The following is a 15,453-nucleotide window of genomic DNA, read 5'->3' as shown; positions in this document are numbered from 1 at the left end:
GGGAAATCCCATGGACGGAGGAGCCTGAAGGGCTACAGTCCAAGGGGTCACAGAAGAGCCGGACATGACTTAGCGACTAAAGAACAACAAAGTATTAACAGCACTGGGCACTAGATCAGCAAAGACGACGAAGGCAGCAACCTCTATCCTCTTTCCTACCGTCCAGTATTTCTGCAACAACGAAAAATGACTATGGCAAAGTGACTTTGAAAAGCTGGCTACAATAATCTATAAAGTAATAACTCATGGATTATTTAAAATGAAGCAGGAAGACAGAGAAATTCACTTTTTAAAAGGTAACAATTTCAAACTGAAACATTAAAAAGCAAGGATTATGAGGTAAATATACAAATGAAACAAAAATAAAAAATATCAGAATTAAAACTGCAAAACTATTAGCAAAAAAATAAAAAATAAATATAACAGATAAATCTGCATAATCTTGGATTTGACAAGAGATTCTGATATGTCACACACAGGGCAAAGGACAGAACAGACATTTTTCCAACGAAGGCATACTAACGGCCAATAAACGTGTGAAAAGATGCTGAATACCACTGGCCATTTAGCAAATGCAAGTCAAATCCACAATGAGATACCACTTCACATCCACTAGGAGAGCTACAATTGAAAAAAAAAAAAGCTAGAAAACAACAAATGGGGCAAGAATGTGGAGAAACGAGGACGTGACTCCGTAAGGATGTGAAGGAGTCAGCTGTGGTGCGCACGCTGGCGCACGAACGCTCACAGCAGCACTGTTCACAGCAACCAAAGGGGACGCGCTGGATGCCCACCGACAGGCACGGAGACAGACTGCGGCGTGTAAAAAGGGATTAATTCACCCAACAGCTTGGATGAAACCTGGAAATACTATGGTGAGTGAAAGAAGTCAGACACAAAAGGCTATGTAAGTGCACGTATATGAAATGTCCAGGAGAGGCAAATCTACTGGGAGAGAATGAGGTTAGTGGCTGCAGGGGCTGGGGAAGGGAGGACTGGGGAGGAACTTCTTAATGAACACAGGGCGTTCTGTGGTGTTTGGGAACTAGAGAGGTAGAGGCTGCACATGCACTAGATGTGCTGAATAAATGCTTCAAATGGTTAACTGTATGTACGTGAACTTCACATCAATTTTTAAAAGTTAATACTTTCAAAATTAAAAAAAAAAAAAAAAAAAAGGAGAAATGAAAGTCACAGCACAACTTTTATCAGATAATTTCAAGAAAAGATTAAAAGCAGCCACCTTTACCAGAGCATGAGCAGGTCACATATAAGGAAACTCTGAAGACAAATGGGAGAAAATTAAAGCAACATACTTTTTTCCTTTATAAATAAATATGAGTGGCTAATAATGCTTGGGATATATTTTCAAAAGGCGGATGTGCTGATGAGTAGAGCCAAGGAATAGAAGTTATGAAGGCAAGGAACAAGTTTCTTTAAGGCTGGATTTAAACTGCAGGGCTATGGAATGACGACTGAAGTCGAAATAAAAAGCCTTTCCACACAGCGTTTATTCTGAAGAAGCACAAGGTCAGTGGACAGAGCAGACAAGACTCTTCGGGCTCCTGTGTAAGCCCTTCCCCAGAACAGGACAAGGGAGCTGTGCCTTCACAAAGTGCTGCCTCCTGACTCTGGGTCTCTTTAGGGTTGAAGGAGGCTGTGTCACTGTTAACTTTCAGGGAAAATGTGATTACAGAATATCCTTAAAATTGTTCATTCTCTGCAAATTCTTATCAAAATTACTTTTGGGGTCTTCCAATTATAAAATAAATAAGTCATGGGGATGCAATATACAGCGTGGTGACTATAGTTAGTAATACTGTATTGTATATTTGGAAGTTGCTAAGAGAGTAAACCTAAGAAGTTCTCATCACAAGTAAAAAAAAATTCTGTACAGTGCTAAGAAGAGTGATTATTTTTTTAGCTCAGAGAGAACACATTTCAATCCATGAAAAGTTTCTGAAACTGAACAGATTCAATTTAACAAACACTACCTACTCTCTAGGGAGATTTTGTTAAGCGCAGGAATTAGGAGATTTAGGTCAGTAGTGTAATTTTGGACAATTACCTAACTTTTCTTCAATTTCTTCACCTTGAGATTTAGCTGATACATGGAAAAGCACTCGGCAGGGTCCCTGGCACAATGTTAGGACTCAGTCAATACTCTGTATCGACAGAGCCCTTTGACATGCGGGGCAAACACCATGTTCCTGCCTTGCAGTTAGACCTCACAGTGCCCTGGACAGAATCTGTCAGGCTGTGTGTGACCACCTGTCTGCACTGTCACCACTGGTTTTATTTATTTTCTGTCAGACTATGCGGTCTTTCCATCTCTCAGACGTTTTTGGAATAACTAGAAACAGCCCTTGACATGAAGGATCTCATCCAGTGGGATGGAGTGCAATAAGAAACACCAGCAACAGAGCTGGTGATCCCAACAGGGTGACAACATACACAGGGGCCCAGGAGCAGGGCTTTGTAGGCACATAAGAACAGAGGAGCAAAATGCGGTGTCATTTCAATCCTGCAATCCTAGGCAGGCTCCAGAGCGCAACAACTTACACTAGGGACAGTGGAGCTCTTCTTCCGTTCAGGGATATCCGCCTTGTTAGGGTTACTTGCGTTCCCAAGCATGGGACTAGCTGGAGCAATCCCCTTTCCTCCAACAACACTGGCCCCTGGTTTCCGGGAGGGAACTCCGTCTTCTTTGAGGTCACTGTCTGCAGTGCTGGTCTGACTCCTTTTTGGATATGCCACAACTGAAGGAATAGCTGGTCCAGCTAAAATAAAGAAATCACGTTTTAAAAGTCAGAATATTTTATATTCTGAATATTTTTCAAGTTTTATATTTTATCTTATGAAAATAAACTTTATAAGATGATCCAAGATTTCTATTCATCTAATATAAAACAGTGAAATCTTCTAAGATGATTCCTATTCACATATGCTTTCCCTATGCAATGAATTCAATTTTAAAATTTTACTTACTAGTCCCCAACTTTCTAAAAGTGTTTTTTTTTTTTTAATTAGTAAGCTTATATAGTTGTCCTGAAACATCTTCACAGGGTGTTCCTGGACAGATAAGTATGCACACACATCATGCAGAATAACTGCTTCACCTGGTACATCTGAGTGAATCTCATCCTTTTTGTACAAGAGATGCCTTCACCTTTTGGAAAAGAACAGTACAGATTTACAGGCCATTTCTTTTTTTTTTTTTTTTTTAATTTTTTTATTAGTTGGAGGCCAATTACTTCACAACATTTCAGTGGGTTTTGTCATACATTGATATGAATCAGCCCAGGCCATTTCTTTTGACACTTTATCTTGCATCTTTTTTAAAGCACTCATACTCTTCTGGATAAACAGGAATTTGAGTAGATGAGGAAAGGCAGTACAAGCAGAGGAAAGCATGTTCCTCACACAAGTGACTGAGAGGACATGGGGGGCGGGGTGCTGCAGCTCACATCTGCTCCCAGGAGGGTGCTTAGGGACATCCCGGGCGGCAAATAACTGATGTCTTGCAAGAAATCATCTAGAGACTGTGATGACACAGGAGATCTGGAGTTCAAAAAATTTTGGAAATGAACAAGATAACTTGCATGTTCATTATATATAACGTCCAGTGGTAATCTTAAGAAACAGCACCAAATGCTCAACATTTATGTTGAGAAAAGATTTTATATACTTGGGTCTATTAAAAAAATGGATGGAAGGGGAAGGGAGGGACAATGAGTTTGAGTCGTAGTCCTATGACTATACATACAGAATGGGTAAAAAAACAAGGTCTTACTGTATAGCACAGTGAACTATATTCAATATCTTGAGATAAACCATAATGGAAGAGTATAAAAAAGAGTGTATATTTATGTATAATTGAGTGACTCTGCTGTATAGCAGAAATTAACACAACACTGCAAATCAACTATATTTCAATAGAAAAATAAATCAATAAAAAAATAGGATGAAGTGGGATACAGAAAAGCTACTTCTTGGACAATAATCTAAATGGTAAACCTAGAGAATTCCCTGGTGGTCCAGTGGTTAGGACACTGCACTTTCACTGCCAAGGACTCGGGTTCTATTCCTGGGTGGGGAACTAAGATCCCGCAAGACACTCAGTGTGACCAATAAATAATAACTATATAAACAGTAAATCTATTTGGAAAGGAATTAAAAATGAACAGATTTGATTTCATTTATGGGACGAGAACAATTAAGCTCCCAGTCTGGCAATTTTAACATATAAAACAAAGAACCAGCCAAACGTAGGATGATGCTACCCTTAACACTTAGTTTTTATTCTATCATGATACATCCAATGACATTCTAAAACTATATCAATTTGTTTTGAACATCTATTATTTTGATTAAGAGGGTAATTTTTCCCCTTCATTTTAGGATTTGAGATTGTGCGTGGAGACGGCTGTTGACACAGCCCACTGACCTCGTTCCTTCAGACCGCCCCAGTTTCACGTGCGCTGTGTGCAGTGTATTCAGTTCTACACACTTTAATCACATGTACAGATTCATGTGCTCACCCTCTGCCAAGACACACAACAGTTCTGCCTCAAGGGTTTTGAGGCTGACCCTTCACAGCCACCTCTATTGCGCAAGTCCCTTTCCTAAATCCTGGCCCATCTGTTCTCACCTCTGTAATTCCCTCATTTCAAGAATGTTATGTGAATAGTCAATGTAACCTTCTGAGATTGTTTTCCCCTACTCAGTATAACTCTCCCAAGATCCATCTAAATTGTTGTATTTATCAACAATCTGCTCCTTTTCATTGCTAAGGAGTGTTCCATGGTGTGTTCCATATCACACAAAAAAGTGACTGTTCTTTTTTATCTTTTAGGGGTGGAGGGGGGTGCACTGCGCAGCTTTCCAGATCTTAGTTCCCTAACCAGGAAGTGAATTTGGGCCATGAAAAGTGCCTAGAGTCTTAACTAACCACTGGACCACCAGAGAATTCCCCCAAATATGACTTTTATGTAGTCAAATTTGTTAAGTCTTTTCTTTTGTGGCTTTTAGTGTTTGGGGCCATAGTTAAAAAGACCTTAACAAGTCCAAATTACAAAGAAATTATCTCATTTTTTTCTTTTAACATTTTTCTGGTTTCTGTTTATTTATTTACATCTTTATTTCAATTGGAATCCAACCTTGTATAGGATATGAAAAATGGATGCAGTTTTTTTTTTTCCTGATCACTACCAACTACCCCAATACCATTTATTAATAGAATAGTGAGGCTTCAGCCTTTTTTTGAAACAAAAAAATAAAAAAATCCCTTACAAATCTGATGAAGAGCTCCCTTCAGAAGAAAAAATATACACACAGCAGCAGGGTGGGGGGGTGATCACACGTGGGACCCAAATGAAGAAACACAAAGAAAAATTGTTACAGTTTTACAGAGGCAGGCATCTGTAAGCCAGTGGCATTGAGAGCTAGGGACCAGATGAGAGATGAGGGTGGGAGGCTGAGCTACGGCTGGACTGGCCACAGTCTGTCTGCCGCACCTGGCACCAAGTGGATGTGCTTTATTAGACCCCAGCTCTTGGAACCCAGCCCATTCTTAGCACTTATATGAACAGTGCTAGAAGCATAATCAATTCTTCTTTCATTGCTGACCACTATCTTCATCCCCAAAAAGAGTAAAAAAAAGAATGTGGAATTGGGTCTGTGATCTATGCACAGAATTTCTTGAAATGTTCCTTTGTGAATTTCTTTTTAGTATTAAAGGCTCCAAGAAGGCAGGATGATTATTACTATAAAAGCACTACTACAAGAGGCAATGGGTGGATTAGTGGACTGAGCCCCTAAACCAGGGACCAGGAGTGCTAGATTCTGTCTCAAGCACTTCCACTTCCATTTAACCCCAGAAGACCTGGTGAGCAATCTTGACCTATTTCTTTACTGCCAATATGGGGGTTTGGTGATCTCTTTTTAGCTCTACAATCTTCTGAGCTGGGAAAAAGGGCATTACTAATCCAGACAGATTCTGCTTAGGGAAGAATGAACTTACTAAGACAGTTATTAGGGACATGAGAAAACTAATACCAGGTTTCTTCCAGGATTTAGGAACAATTCCCTTTAAACTGGTTGATTCAGAGCAATGTGTAAGCATTTTGCTAATTGCTCTGTATGTAGCACACAGAAAAACCCTTCCTTGCTAGCAACTAATAAGAACACAAAAGACTGAGACCCAGACCAACACTTGCTTTACAAATGCCAGCTGTAACATTCTGGCATCAGATAGGCTCTGAGCGCTCAGTCACACCCTGGAAAACAGCCCATGTGCAGACAGCTTACTGACAGCGTCAGTGCCACGTGCTGCTTCAGCCTAACCACACAGAGGAGCGGGCAGCAGGAAGAGAAATGGAAACCAAGCATAGCGTCCTCACTTTTGATCCAAAACCAAAGCTCAGACACCTGGAATACTCCGTACAGTTCTAAGCACCAACTCTCAAGGTGGAAGAAAACAGGAGGACAGAGTCAAGGGAAGGGAAGTGACCTGAACAAAGAAACGAACGAGGATTCCACGTTCCAAGTCAGGACTAGGCCAACATAAATTTGTGCACTGGAATTAAAGGAATTAACACATGAATAAATGCACATCTGCTAGAGTCTCTGGATTACAACAAATGGGGCTGCCTTGAAGGCAGAATAATTGTCACGTTTGCTAAGCATCCTTTTGGGTCCTAAGTCTCATGGAAGATTCACTCTATGGTGAAAACCTAAGAGTGAGGTGTTCAGACACATGGACAGTTAAGAGTGTGGGTCGAGAATGACATGAGTCAAAAATTTAAACCAATTAAGGCAAAACTGGTGTACTATACATTTTCCAGGGCTGTGCTGTCCACTGTGGTAGCCACTGGCCACATGTGACTTTATAAATTTAACTTCGACAAAACTGAAAATCACCTTCTCAGTTCAAGTGCTTGATAAAGTCCCATGTGGCTCAGGTTTCTACCCACCCAGGCCTTAATCAACCCAAGACTACTGGGTGTACCACGGAGATCAGAGCCTGCAGCGCCTGCAGGACTGCTTTGCAAGAAACGCTAAGAAGGGCAATCAAGCAACCTTAACCCCAGGAGGCCACAAGCAAAAGGATGCCTGGCAATGTCAGGAGGCCTCTTGGTTAACAGGAGGCCTCTTGGTTAACGGGAGGCCTGGAACACGCTGGAATGATCTCAAACTCACTTACCGTGGTCACTGTAACGCCTCTGCTTCTGGCTTGAAGAGACACTTCTCTGCACTTTGTGGTGAGGAGACTGGCCAGTACTGTTGTTGAGGTCACTGCTTGGCCTAACCTTAGCAAGTGAAAGATTGCTGCTAGAACTGGAATCACTAGCATCCAGCTAAGAGAAAATGAGAAAAACAGAGCAAACCACAACACGAGCCCAAATGGTTTATCATGAAGCTAAACTTCTCATAACACACAAACCTCTTACAAACTGTTCATTTAGGGAGAAAAACCACAGTGTACAAAAAACACAACCCTAAACTCAGGCAAAAGTATTTTTCTGACTACTGGAAAAATTCACACAAGAATAGGTATTTATGTTCTTCTAGGCTTTTTCAAAAAACTAAAAATTCTCTATTTCATCTGATACTTTACACCATTTTAAAACTATTACTGACTACACAGGTTAACAAAAGCCAAGTTATTAAAGGTTATTATCTTAAAGCTAAAATAGTAACTCGTAATAGTCATAGGAGTTAGATCAGTCATTTGAAGGTAAATTTAAAAATATTATCAATGTTATACACACTAAAAAACCCCAAAACTAATTATTACATGAGCTAATAATTCGCAAAAGGATATTATACGTTTTTATCTGGTTATACTTACCTCTGAAGATTTTCTCCCCAACAATAAATATGTAGCTGTGATTTCATCATATTTCATCTTACTAAGAGATTCTTGAATTTCTTCTTGTGTATATCCCATTCCCACCATAATATCTAAAAGAAGGGCATAATACAGTTTACGGGTTTCCTTTGGTTAAGAAATCATTACATTACAGCGTAAACTAATTTCCTTTATTTGACCGAAAAGATCACACATTGTTCTAACATAAATGGGCAGCTGGCTTATTTCTGAGTTACTGAGTACTATTACTGGGCCTGCAGATAACTTCCTAAATATGACAAAACATATTAGCTGCTTCATGTAACCTAACTTATCCCCATTATTATTCCTGTTTTGGTGGGTTGTGTCCAACTCTTGTGATCCCATGGACTGTAGCCCACCAGGCTCCTCTGTCCATCGGATTTTCCAGGCAGGAATAGTGGAGCAATTTGCCATTTCCTTCTCCAGGGGATCTTCCCAATCCAGGGACTGAACCTGGGTCTCCCGCACTGCAGGCAGATTGTTTACTGACTGAGCTACCAGGGAAGCCCATTCCCGTTTTAGGTGTATACATATCAATGAAGGGACAACAAGTATGTTACTTGCACACACACCAGCATGCAGGCACAGAGTAATTACCTATTCTTTTCTGGTCTGAGATGTCCAGTTCTGGTTCAACAAATGGTTTCAGCTCATCATCCTCATGCCCTGCATTGATCCACCTGTCCTTCATGATTTGCTGAAAGGTGAACTGTGTCGTTAGCAGTATAAATGAAGCATTCTGATAATCACAATATTTAGGGAAATTTATTCTCAACATTTCATCAATTATGGTTCAAAGGATAACTTTTAAAAATGTCTCAATCTTGCTTAAAAAAAAAACACAAAAAACCCAGGATAGTATTCAATACGTCATACAAATTGAGCAAAATTCTAAAATACTTTCAAAGACTCTTCAAAGTTCTTCATTCCCACTCATGTTATTACCTCTAGAGTGCCTCGTTTTATTGGATTTAGCACCAGGAAACGTTTGAGAAGATTTTCACAGTCTGTGGACATGTAGAAAGGGATTCTGTATTTCCCTCTTAATACTCGCTCTCTCAGTTCCTTTGGGGAGGTAGAGAGGAAAGAAAACTACTAAGTCAACTTTTAGGTTAAAAAAGAACCCAACTCCCCCACTGAAATAACACTGACACGTTAACTCTGATCATTTGATAAAATCCTTTAAGCTTTCTGAAGAACAAGGATGCAACTGCTTCATATACCTTTAGGTTCTGCCCATCAAAGGGGAGCGATCCGCTGACTAGAGTGTAAAGAATGACGCCGAGACTCCACACGTCCACTTCCGGCCCATCATATTTCTTGCCCTGGAAGAGCTCTGGGGCCGCATATGGAGGACTGCCACAAAACGTATCCAGTTTACTGCCAACAGTAAATTCATTGCTAAAACCAAAGTCAGCTATTTTAATGTTCATATCAGCATCTAACAATAGATTTTCAGCCTAGAGGGAAAACATCAAAACAAAAATGAAATTTAACAAAAAAATATAATGAACTGTGATAGAATTAGGCATTTCATAAAAGCTTTTTGTAATGATATAAACTTAATATATCCTAATGAATAAGAAAACATTCTTTCTAGAGAGAAAAAAAAAGGAGATAATTCAGAAGACTTAATGTTCTGGCATTAACAACCAATAATAGGTGTAAGATGCAGTGGTCCCTCGGTCTCTGAGGGCACCGGCTCGGACCCCGTGGACACCATCCTCCACCGTCATATAAAACAGTCCAGTCAGCCAGCCTTCCTAATACACAGATGGAGAACCTGGGGATATGGGGGCCCAACTGTATAGATCAATTCCAGCACCAATTTAAACAGCAAATGTTCATGACAAAACAGTATTGGAAGAGCTTTTTCAGCTAAGAATAAGGGGCTTTTAAAAAACAGATCCTTCTAAGTACCCTTTTAAGTGGACAGTCACATTTCACAAACACTGCTAACTAAGGTGTATAATGGCTATTACTGAGAAGAGGGGCATCCTAAACTTCATTTAAGACAGAGATCACAGTCATGACTGCTTGTCTTAACAGACATTTTATCATGTGGCAATCATACACCAGGTGTTATATTAGTGTCTGGATGCACAGACAGGGTCCTGCCCTCAGAAAGCTCACAGTTTACAAACGGAGGGGAAGAAAAACCTGCAGCTATACTCCGGGACCTCAGTACTGTGACCGAGAAGAGAGGAGTGGTGGGCCCGGCACTGAAAGGTATGGTCTGGCTCCCTAACTGGATGGAACTGAAACCACTGCGAGGATTAGGTGACGGCAGTGGGTGTGTCAACAAGAGGGATTTCAAGCAGAGTAACAGTCTGAAAACCCAGAGGGTGAGAGAGAACACGGTTTGCTCAAGAAACTGAAAGGCAGCGTACGGTAGAGAGGAATAGAGGGCAGGGGACATGCTATGGCTGAATTAAAAATGGCAAGTTGAGCGACTTGTATTCAGTTAGTTTAGCTTTTTATCCTAAGGGCAATGGGAAGCCACTGAAAAGTCATTCAAGCAGGGAAATGACAAGTTTTATTTGTGTGTGTGTGTGTGTGTGTGTGATTTTTAAAAAAAACATTTATTTACTTATTTGGTTGTACTGGGGCTTAGTTGCGGCATGTGGGATCTAGTTCCCTGACCAGGGATCAAACCTGGGCCCCCAGTGCAGGGGGCCCAGAGTCTTAGCCACTGGACCTCTAGGGAAGTCCCATGACAGTTTTATTTGTGTTTTTAAAGGACCATTCTGGTTGCAATGTAGGAAACAGACATGGAAGAAAGAGGCAAAACTGGAAGCAGGGAGGACCAGGCAAGAGGCCAGTGTAGTAATCCGGCCCCAGACGCCAGTGGACTGGAAAGGGACAATGCGAGTGGGGACAGAGAAGAACAAGCTCAGTAACATGCGGGGAACACAGCAGAGACCTGGGGACCGAGTGGGTGTCAGAGCAAAGGAGAGAGAGGCACTTGGGGTACATCAGTCACCACAATGAGAAATACAAATTTAAGTTTGGGAAGGAAGGGTTTAGGTATTTAACATGCTAAGTCAAGCTGCCTGAGGGGTGCTGAAGAGGTGTCCTTTTGTCAGCTGGACACTGAGTCCTGGAAGAGAGCTCTGGATGCAGGAACAGCTCTGGGGATTAGCAAACCAGAGGTGATGGAGTGAATGTGAATGCAGCAAGGGTGGGTGAACAGAGGAACAAGCAAATCAGTAAATAACAGTTATGTGAGGAGAGAGAGGAAGTGATGACGAAGTTAAGAAAGAATCGAGACAATGTTTAGAGAAAAATGGTTGTGAAGGTGAAGAGAATAAAAGGGTATAACGGGAAGAAGAACTGGGGTGGGAGGTTCTTAGGCAGAAGGGGTGTGGATGTAAGCACGTTTTATACATGCTGCTAGTGAGGCGCCAGCAGAGACAGAAGGAGGTGAGGAAGGAGGGGTGGGAAGAGACAGTGACGCAGCCTGGGAGGGAGGGACAGAGACCCTGAACACCAGGGGGGTCAGCACAAGTGCTGTGCTGTCCTGCAACAAGAGGAAAACTCTGAAAGGTCAAGGGTGGATGCAGGTGCAGCTAAGCTGGAGGGCCTGCTGGGAAACAGGGAGTTTCTGCCTGCTGTTTCTATTTTCTCTGTGAAATAGGAAACCTGATCCTATGCCAGGAATGCAGGCAAAGGCGGAGAACCGTGCAGTAGGTCTCAAATAGCCACTGCTGTTAACAGGAGAGAATGCTGACTAGGGAGACAGAGAAGGGTGCAGGCAGCACCGAGCGCTTCCAGGGAGAGCGTGCGTATCTGGGAGCGCCCAGCTGTGTGGTGGTGGGGGATGCTTCTCTAGAGACCAACAATGAGCTGCTTTAACTAAAATGGAAACTACACCTTAGGATTCTTTTTAAATTTAATAACACAATCTAATACATCCCTCATTTGTGTCGTCAGCAGCAGGAGAACTGAACTCATACGAGGAAAGCGTACACGAGTAAGGGCACTCTGACTCACCTTGAGGTCTCTGTGAACGATCCGCTTTTGGTGGCAGTACTGGACTGCAGACACGATCTGGACAGGTGAAAAGCAAGGTCATTAATCGTCACTGCTGCAGACTCATGATCAAGATGGAAATACGCCCCTCGTGGTCACATATGCAAAGCACTCAGTTGGCACTTCAACGGCTGTGTGGATCTCTAAAGATAATGTTCTTAGGTTTTACACCTTTCAATCTGGAGAGACTGAGGAGTGAGTGCAAGAAGACCGAGGTGAGGCTGTTCTTTCCAGTTTTAACTATAAAGCCTCCTCTCAGGCCCTGTCCCTCAACATGCTAGTTACTTCTAAGTGTGGTGCCAGGGCTCAGCAAGCCAGTGGGACCCAGAGGGCCCTGGCTGCCCAGGGCCCAGAATTAGAAGGCTCTCCATGCCCACATCATCAGCTCAAAGCCAAGCCAGCAGTTACGGATCCTCCATACCAGGTGTTTTATCAGGTTGGTTCTCCTTTGCCAGTCTGCTCCTGACAACACACTCTTCCTTTTGGCTAATGTAGGTTCAAGGACAGCAAAAATGACTTCACTTCTCTAATGATCAGTGTCCTCTTTCTTAAAATGGAAGAATGAATGCTGTAATGTACGTGAACTACAAACTATGAAAACTATTATGTGCTTTATCAATAAGAAGCCCTCCTACACTTAGCAAATAACACCCTTTCGTTGAGCCGACGATTGGTCACCCTGGGACTAGCACTGCTATTACTGATGATGATATTACTATCATTCTCAGCTGCACAGCGCCGCTTGCAGGATCTTCGTTTCCCAACCCGAGGGAGTGAACCTGGGCCCTCAGCTGTGACGGTGCTGAGTCCCAAACACTGGACCGCCAGGGAATTCCCTGATTGGCACTGTTAAATAACTGCTCTAGAAATTTCACACTTACTACCAACTTTTAAGACTCTTTTTCTAAAACTTTATAAGCTTTAATAAAGTTTTATATGATTATAAAATTTTAGGAAATACAGATAGTACATTCAAGAATATGCTTTTATAGCCATCAAACAGAGACATTTCCTGTTATTCTGGTGTATTTGCTTCAAGTCTTTACTTTGGTATTATGTATGTGTACTTAAATATATATGATTACGTACATACAAAACTGGGGGCTATAATGAAAATACTGCTTGTTTCTCCAACTCATCAACTTTCAGTTGTAAGCAATATGCACCTAACTATACTGGACACAAAAACTCAGAAAGGGCTGATCTACTGGTTGATATTGGTTCAAAATAAGCAGTAAGGATAAGGTGGGCTGGGGTTGGGAATGATGCCAGAATCAAGGCTTCACTAAGCAGCTTCCTACATTATAAAGTGAATACGCAGAAGATCAGACCCACTGCTACTAAGTCACTTTAGTCATGTCCGACTTTGTGCAACCCCATCCCTGGGATTCTCCAGGCAAGAACACTGGAGTGGGTTGCCATTTCCTTCTCCAATGCAGAAAAGTGAAAAGTGAAAGTGAAGTCGCTCAGTCCTGTCTGACTCTTCGCGACCCCATGGACTGCAGCCTACCAGGCTCCTCCGTCCATGGGATTTTCCAGGCAAGAGTACTGGAGTGGGGTGCCATTGCCTTCTCTGCACAGTCACCTAGAGGCACACAAATCCCAAGGCCAAGACACGGATTCAAGAGCATCTGTTAGCAACGACGTTGCTCCATTCTGTCAGCATGAAAACTGGGAAAGTGACATAGATTTGTTTCCCCAAAGTAACAGGTTTACTCCTGAGGACACAATTTTATCTTACTTCTGCCTGATCCAATTTTCCCTGTCCCTTCGCCCCCACCCCCGCCCCCAGTCAGTCATAGGTTATTTTCAAATTCTACTTTTGAACCAGATTTGACACTTTCCTACCATTTCTCAAAGAGATTTTCTCTTCTTTTACCTCTAAGCAGCTCAAATGCCACAACTTGGAAGTACTCAACTTTAAATTAATGCCTTTTCACATTCTGCTTTTAATGTAAAAGTAGTTATTTCTACGGAAGGCTGAGAACCCAGGTTGAGCCCCAGGTTAAAATAAGAATGCAAGCCTAATTCACTTCTAGTCACACATGAAAAGGTAGAGGTAGCAACACAAGCAACCCACCAAGGAAGGGCGAGGAAAGAAGTGGAGCCAGCAATCTATTCTTCTTTGAGAAGAATAAGAGCTAAGCCATGAAACTAAAACAGCATGAACAGTAACTAGGATGAGTGTGGTGACGGAGGCGGAAGAGGAAAGACCGCCTGCTGATGAATATGCAAAGAAGGGCCTCTTTCTGACAGAAAGCAGATGAAGCATAGTGTACTCTGTGTGTGTGGCATACCTTTGTCTCCACTGTAAACAGGAAAATCTTCTATTTAGTCAAAGTAATGAGGACTTAAGTTTCTGGATTCTCCAATAAAACAACAACAACAAAACAACCTTTTGGAAAGTATGGCAATTAAAAACAGAAAAGTGGAGGAACCAATATCATGCCTGACCTTTCCAGGTTTACATCAGCGAACTTACGGAACCACCATGGCAAGGAGAAAAGATTACATTAATTATAAGCACTGCAGATCAAGTCATTAACTGTAAAAGCACATAAACTATCTTTCCTAGACTAACTAATAGATTCCTCAACTACATGCTTCATAATTTGTGCTGGAAATTTTTAAGATAAAAAGTTGTGTGACAGGACTTCCCTGGCACAGTGGGTGGGAATCTGCCTGCCAACACAGAAGACAGAGGTTCGATCACTGGCCCAGGAAAATCCCACGTGCTGTGGAGCAACTAAGCTCCTGCGCCACCACTACCGAGCCGGCAAGCCTGCAGCCTGTGCTCTGCATAACGGCAGCCCGAGCACCACGAGGAAGAGCAGCCCCGCTCACCACGACTAGAGAAAGAAAGCCCAAGCAAAGCAATGAAGACCCAGCATGGTCAAAAAAGTTAAAAAGTGATACATGTCCAAGTCCCCTTCACAAGTCAGATCCTACCTGGGAGATGGGTAGAGAAGGAAGAAGAGAGGAGCCAGAGATCTAAGCACCACACTGCTTCCCTGGAGAAGGTCCAAGCTCACATCTGATATGAGGGCTGGCAGGAGCCCTTTCCTCACAGTCAATAAATCACACTCACATAAACACTTGCAAGTGACACTCATCTGAGTGGGAAGGAATTCCAGTTTTATGAGGCAAAAAAATCTTGATTTTCAGGTGGCCAATTTATAAAAATTAAAAGTATAGATATGGAAAGGGCCAAACAGACGTTTTGTAACAAAGAGAAATTTGAGCTCCCTTCCATAGACCACAGAATAAAGTGATATCAAAATTGGAAAGGCCTTCAGAATTAATCAAGTAAAACTTCCTCTTTTTATAGCTAGAAAAACTGAGGATCAGAAAAGTTAAATGATGGTCAAAGTCTGATATGTAACAGGTTTTAATTCAAAGTACCATTAGGATGTCTTAAGATTTTAAAAGTAATTTAAGCAACAGCAAAAGGTAGGACACTTACAGATAAGGATCAATCAACAGTTACCTTTATTAGAGACTTAGATCACATTTATGCTCAAAACCTA

At 41.8% G+C, this 15,453-nt stretch overlaps 1 protein-coding gene across 8 annotated transcripts in view; it reads right to left on the bottom strand.

Moving 5' to 3' along the window:
• Positions 1–15,453, bottom strand: part of MARK3 (microtubule affinity regulating kinase 3) — a 101,747-nt gene that overhangs the window by 15,638 nt on the left and 70,656 nt on the right. For 6 of the 8 annotated variants that reach the window (XM_043921253.1, XM_043921246.1, XM_043921248.1 and 3 more), the window contains 7 exons: positions 11,888–11,944; positions 9,118–9,354; positions 8,840–8,959; positions 8,492–8,591; positions 7,853–7,965; positions 7,205–7,358; positions 2,563–2,780 (listed from right to left, as the gene is read on the bottom strand). In XM_043921253.1, coding sequence (XP_043777188.1) covers positions 2,563–2,780; positions 7,205–7,358; positions 7,853–7,965; positions 8,492–8,591; positions 8,840–8,959; positions 9,118–9,354; positions 11,888–11,944 — 999 coding nt within the window. The remainder of the gene's footprint in view (positions 1–2,562; positions 2,781–7,204; positions 7,359–7,852; positions 7,966–8,491; positions 8,592–8,839; positions 8,960–9,117; positions 9,355–11,887; positions 11,945–15,453) is intronic. The other 2 variants (XM_043921249.1, XM_043921251.1) reach the window with 1 other exon arrangement.

This window comes from Cervus elaphus, chromosome 13 (assembly GCF_910594005.1).
Source record: "Cervus elaphus chromosome 13, mCerEla1.1, whole genome shotgun sequence".
In the NCBI taxonomy this organism is placed as follows: Eukaryota; Metazoa; Chordata; class Mammalia; order Artiodactyla; family Cervidae; genus Cervus; species Cervus elaphus.
This window is presented reverse-complemented; position numbering and strand designations above follow the sequence as displayed.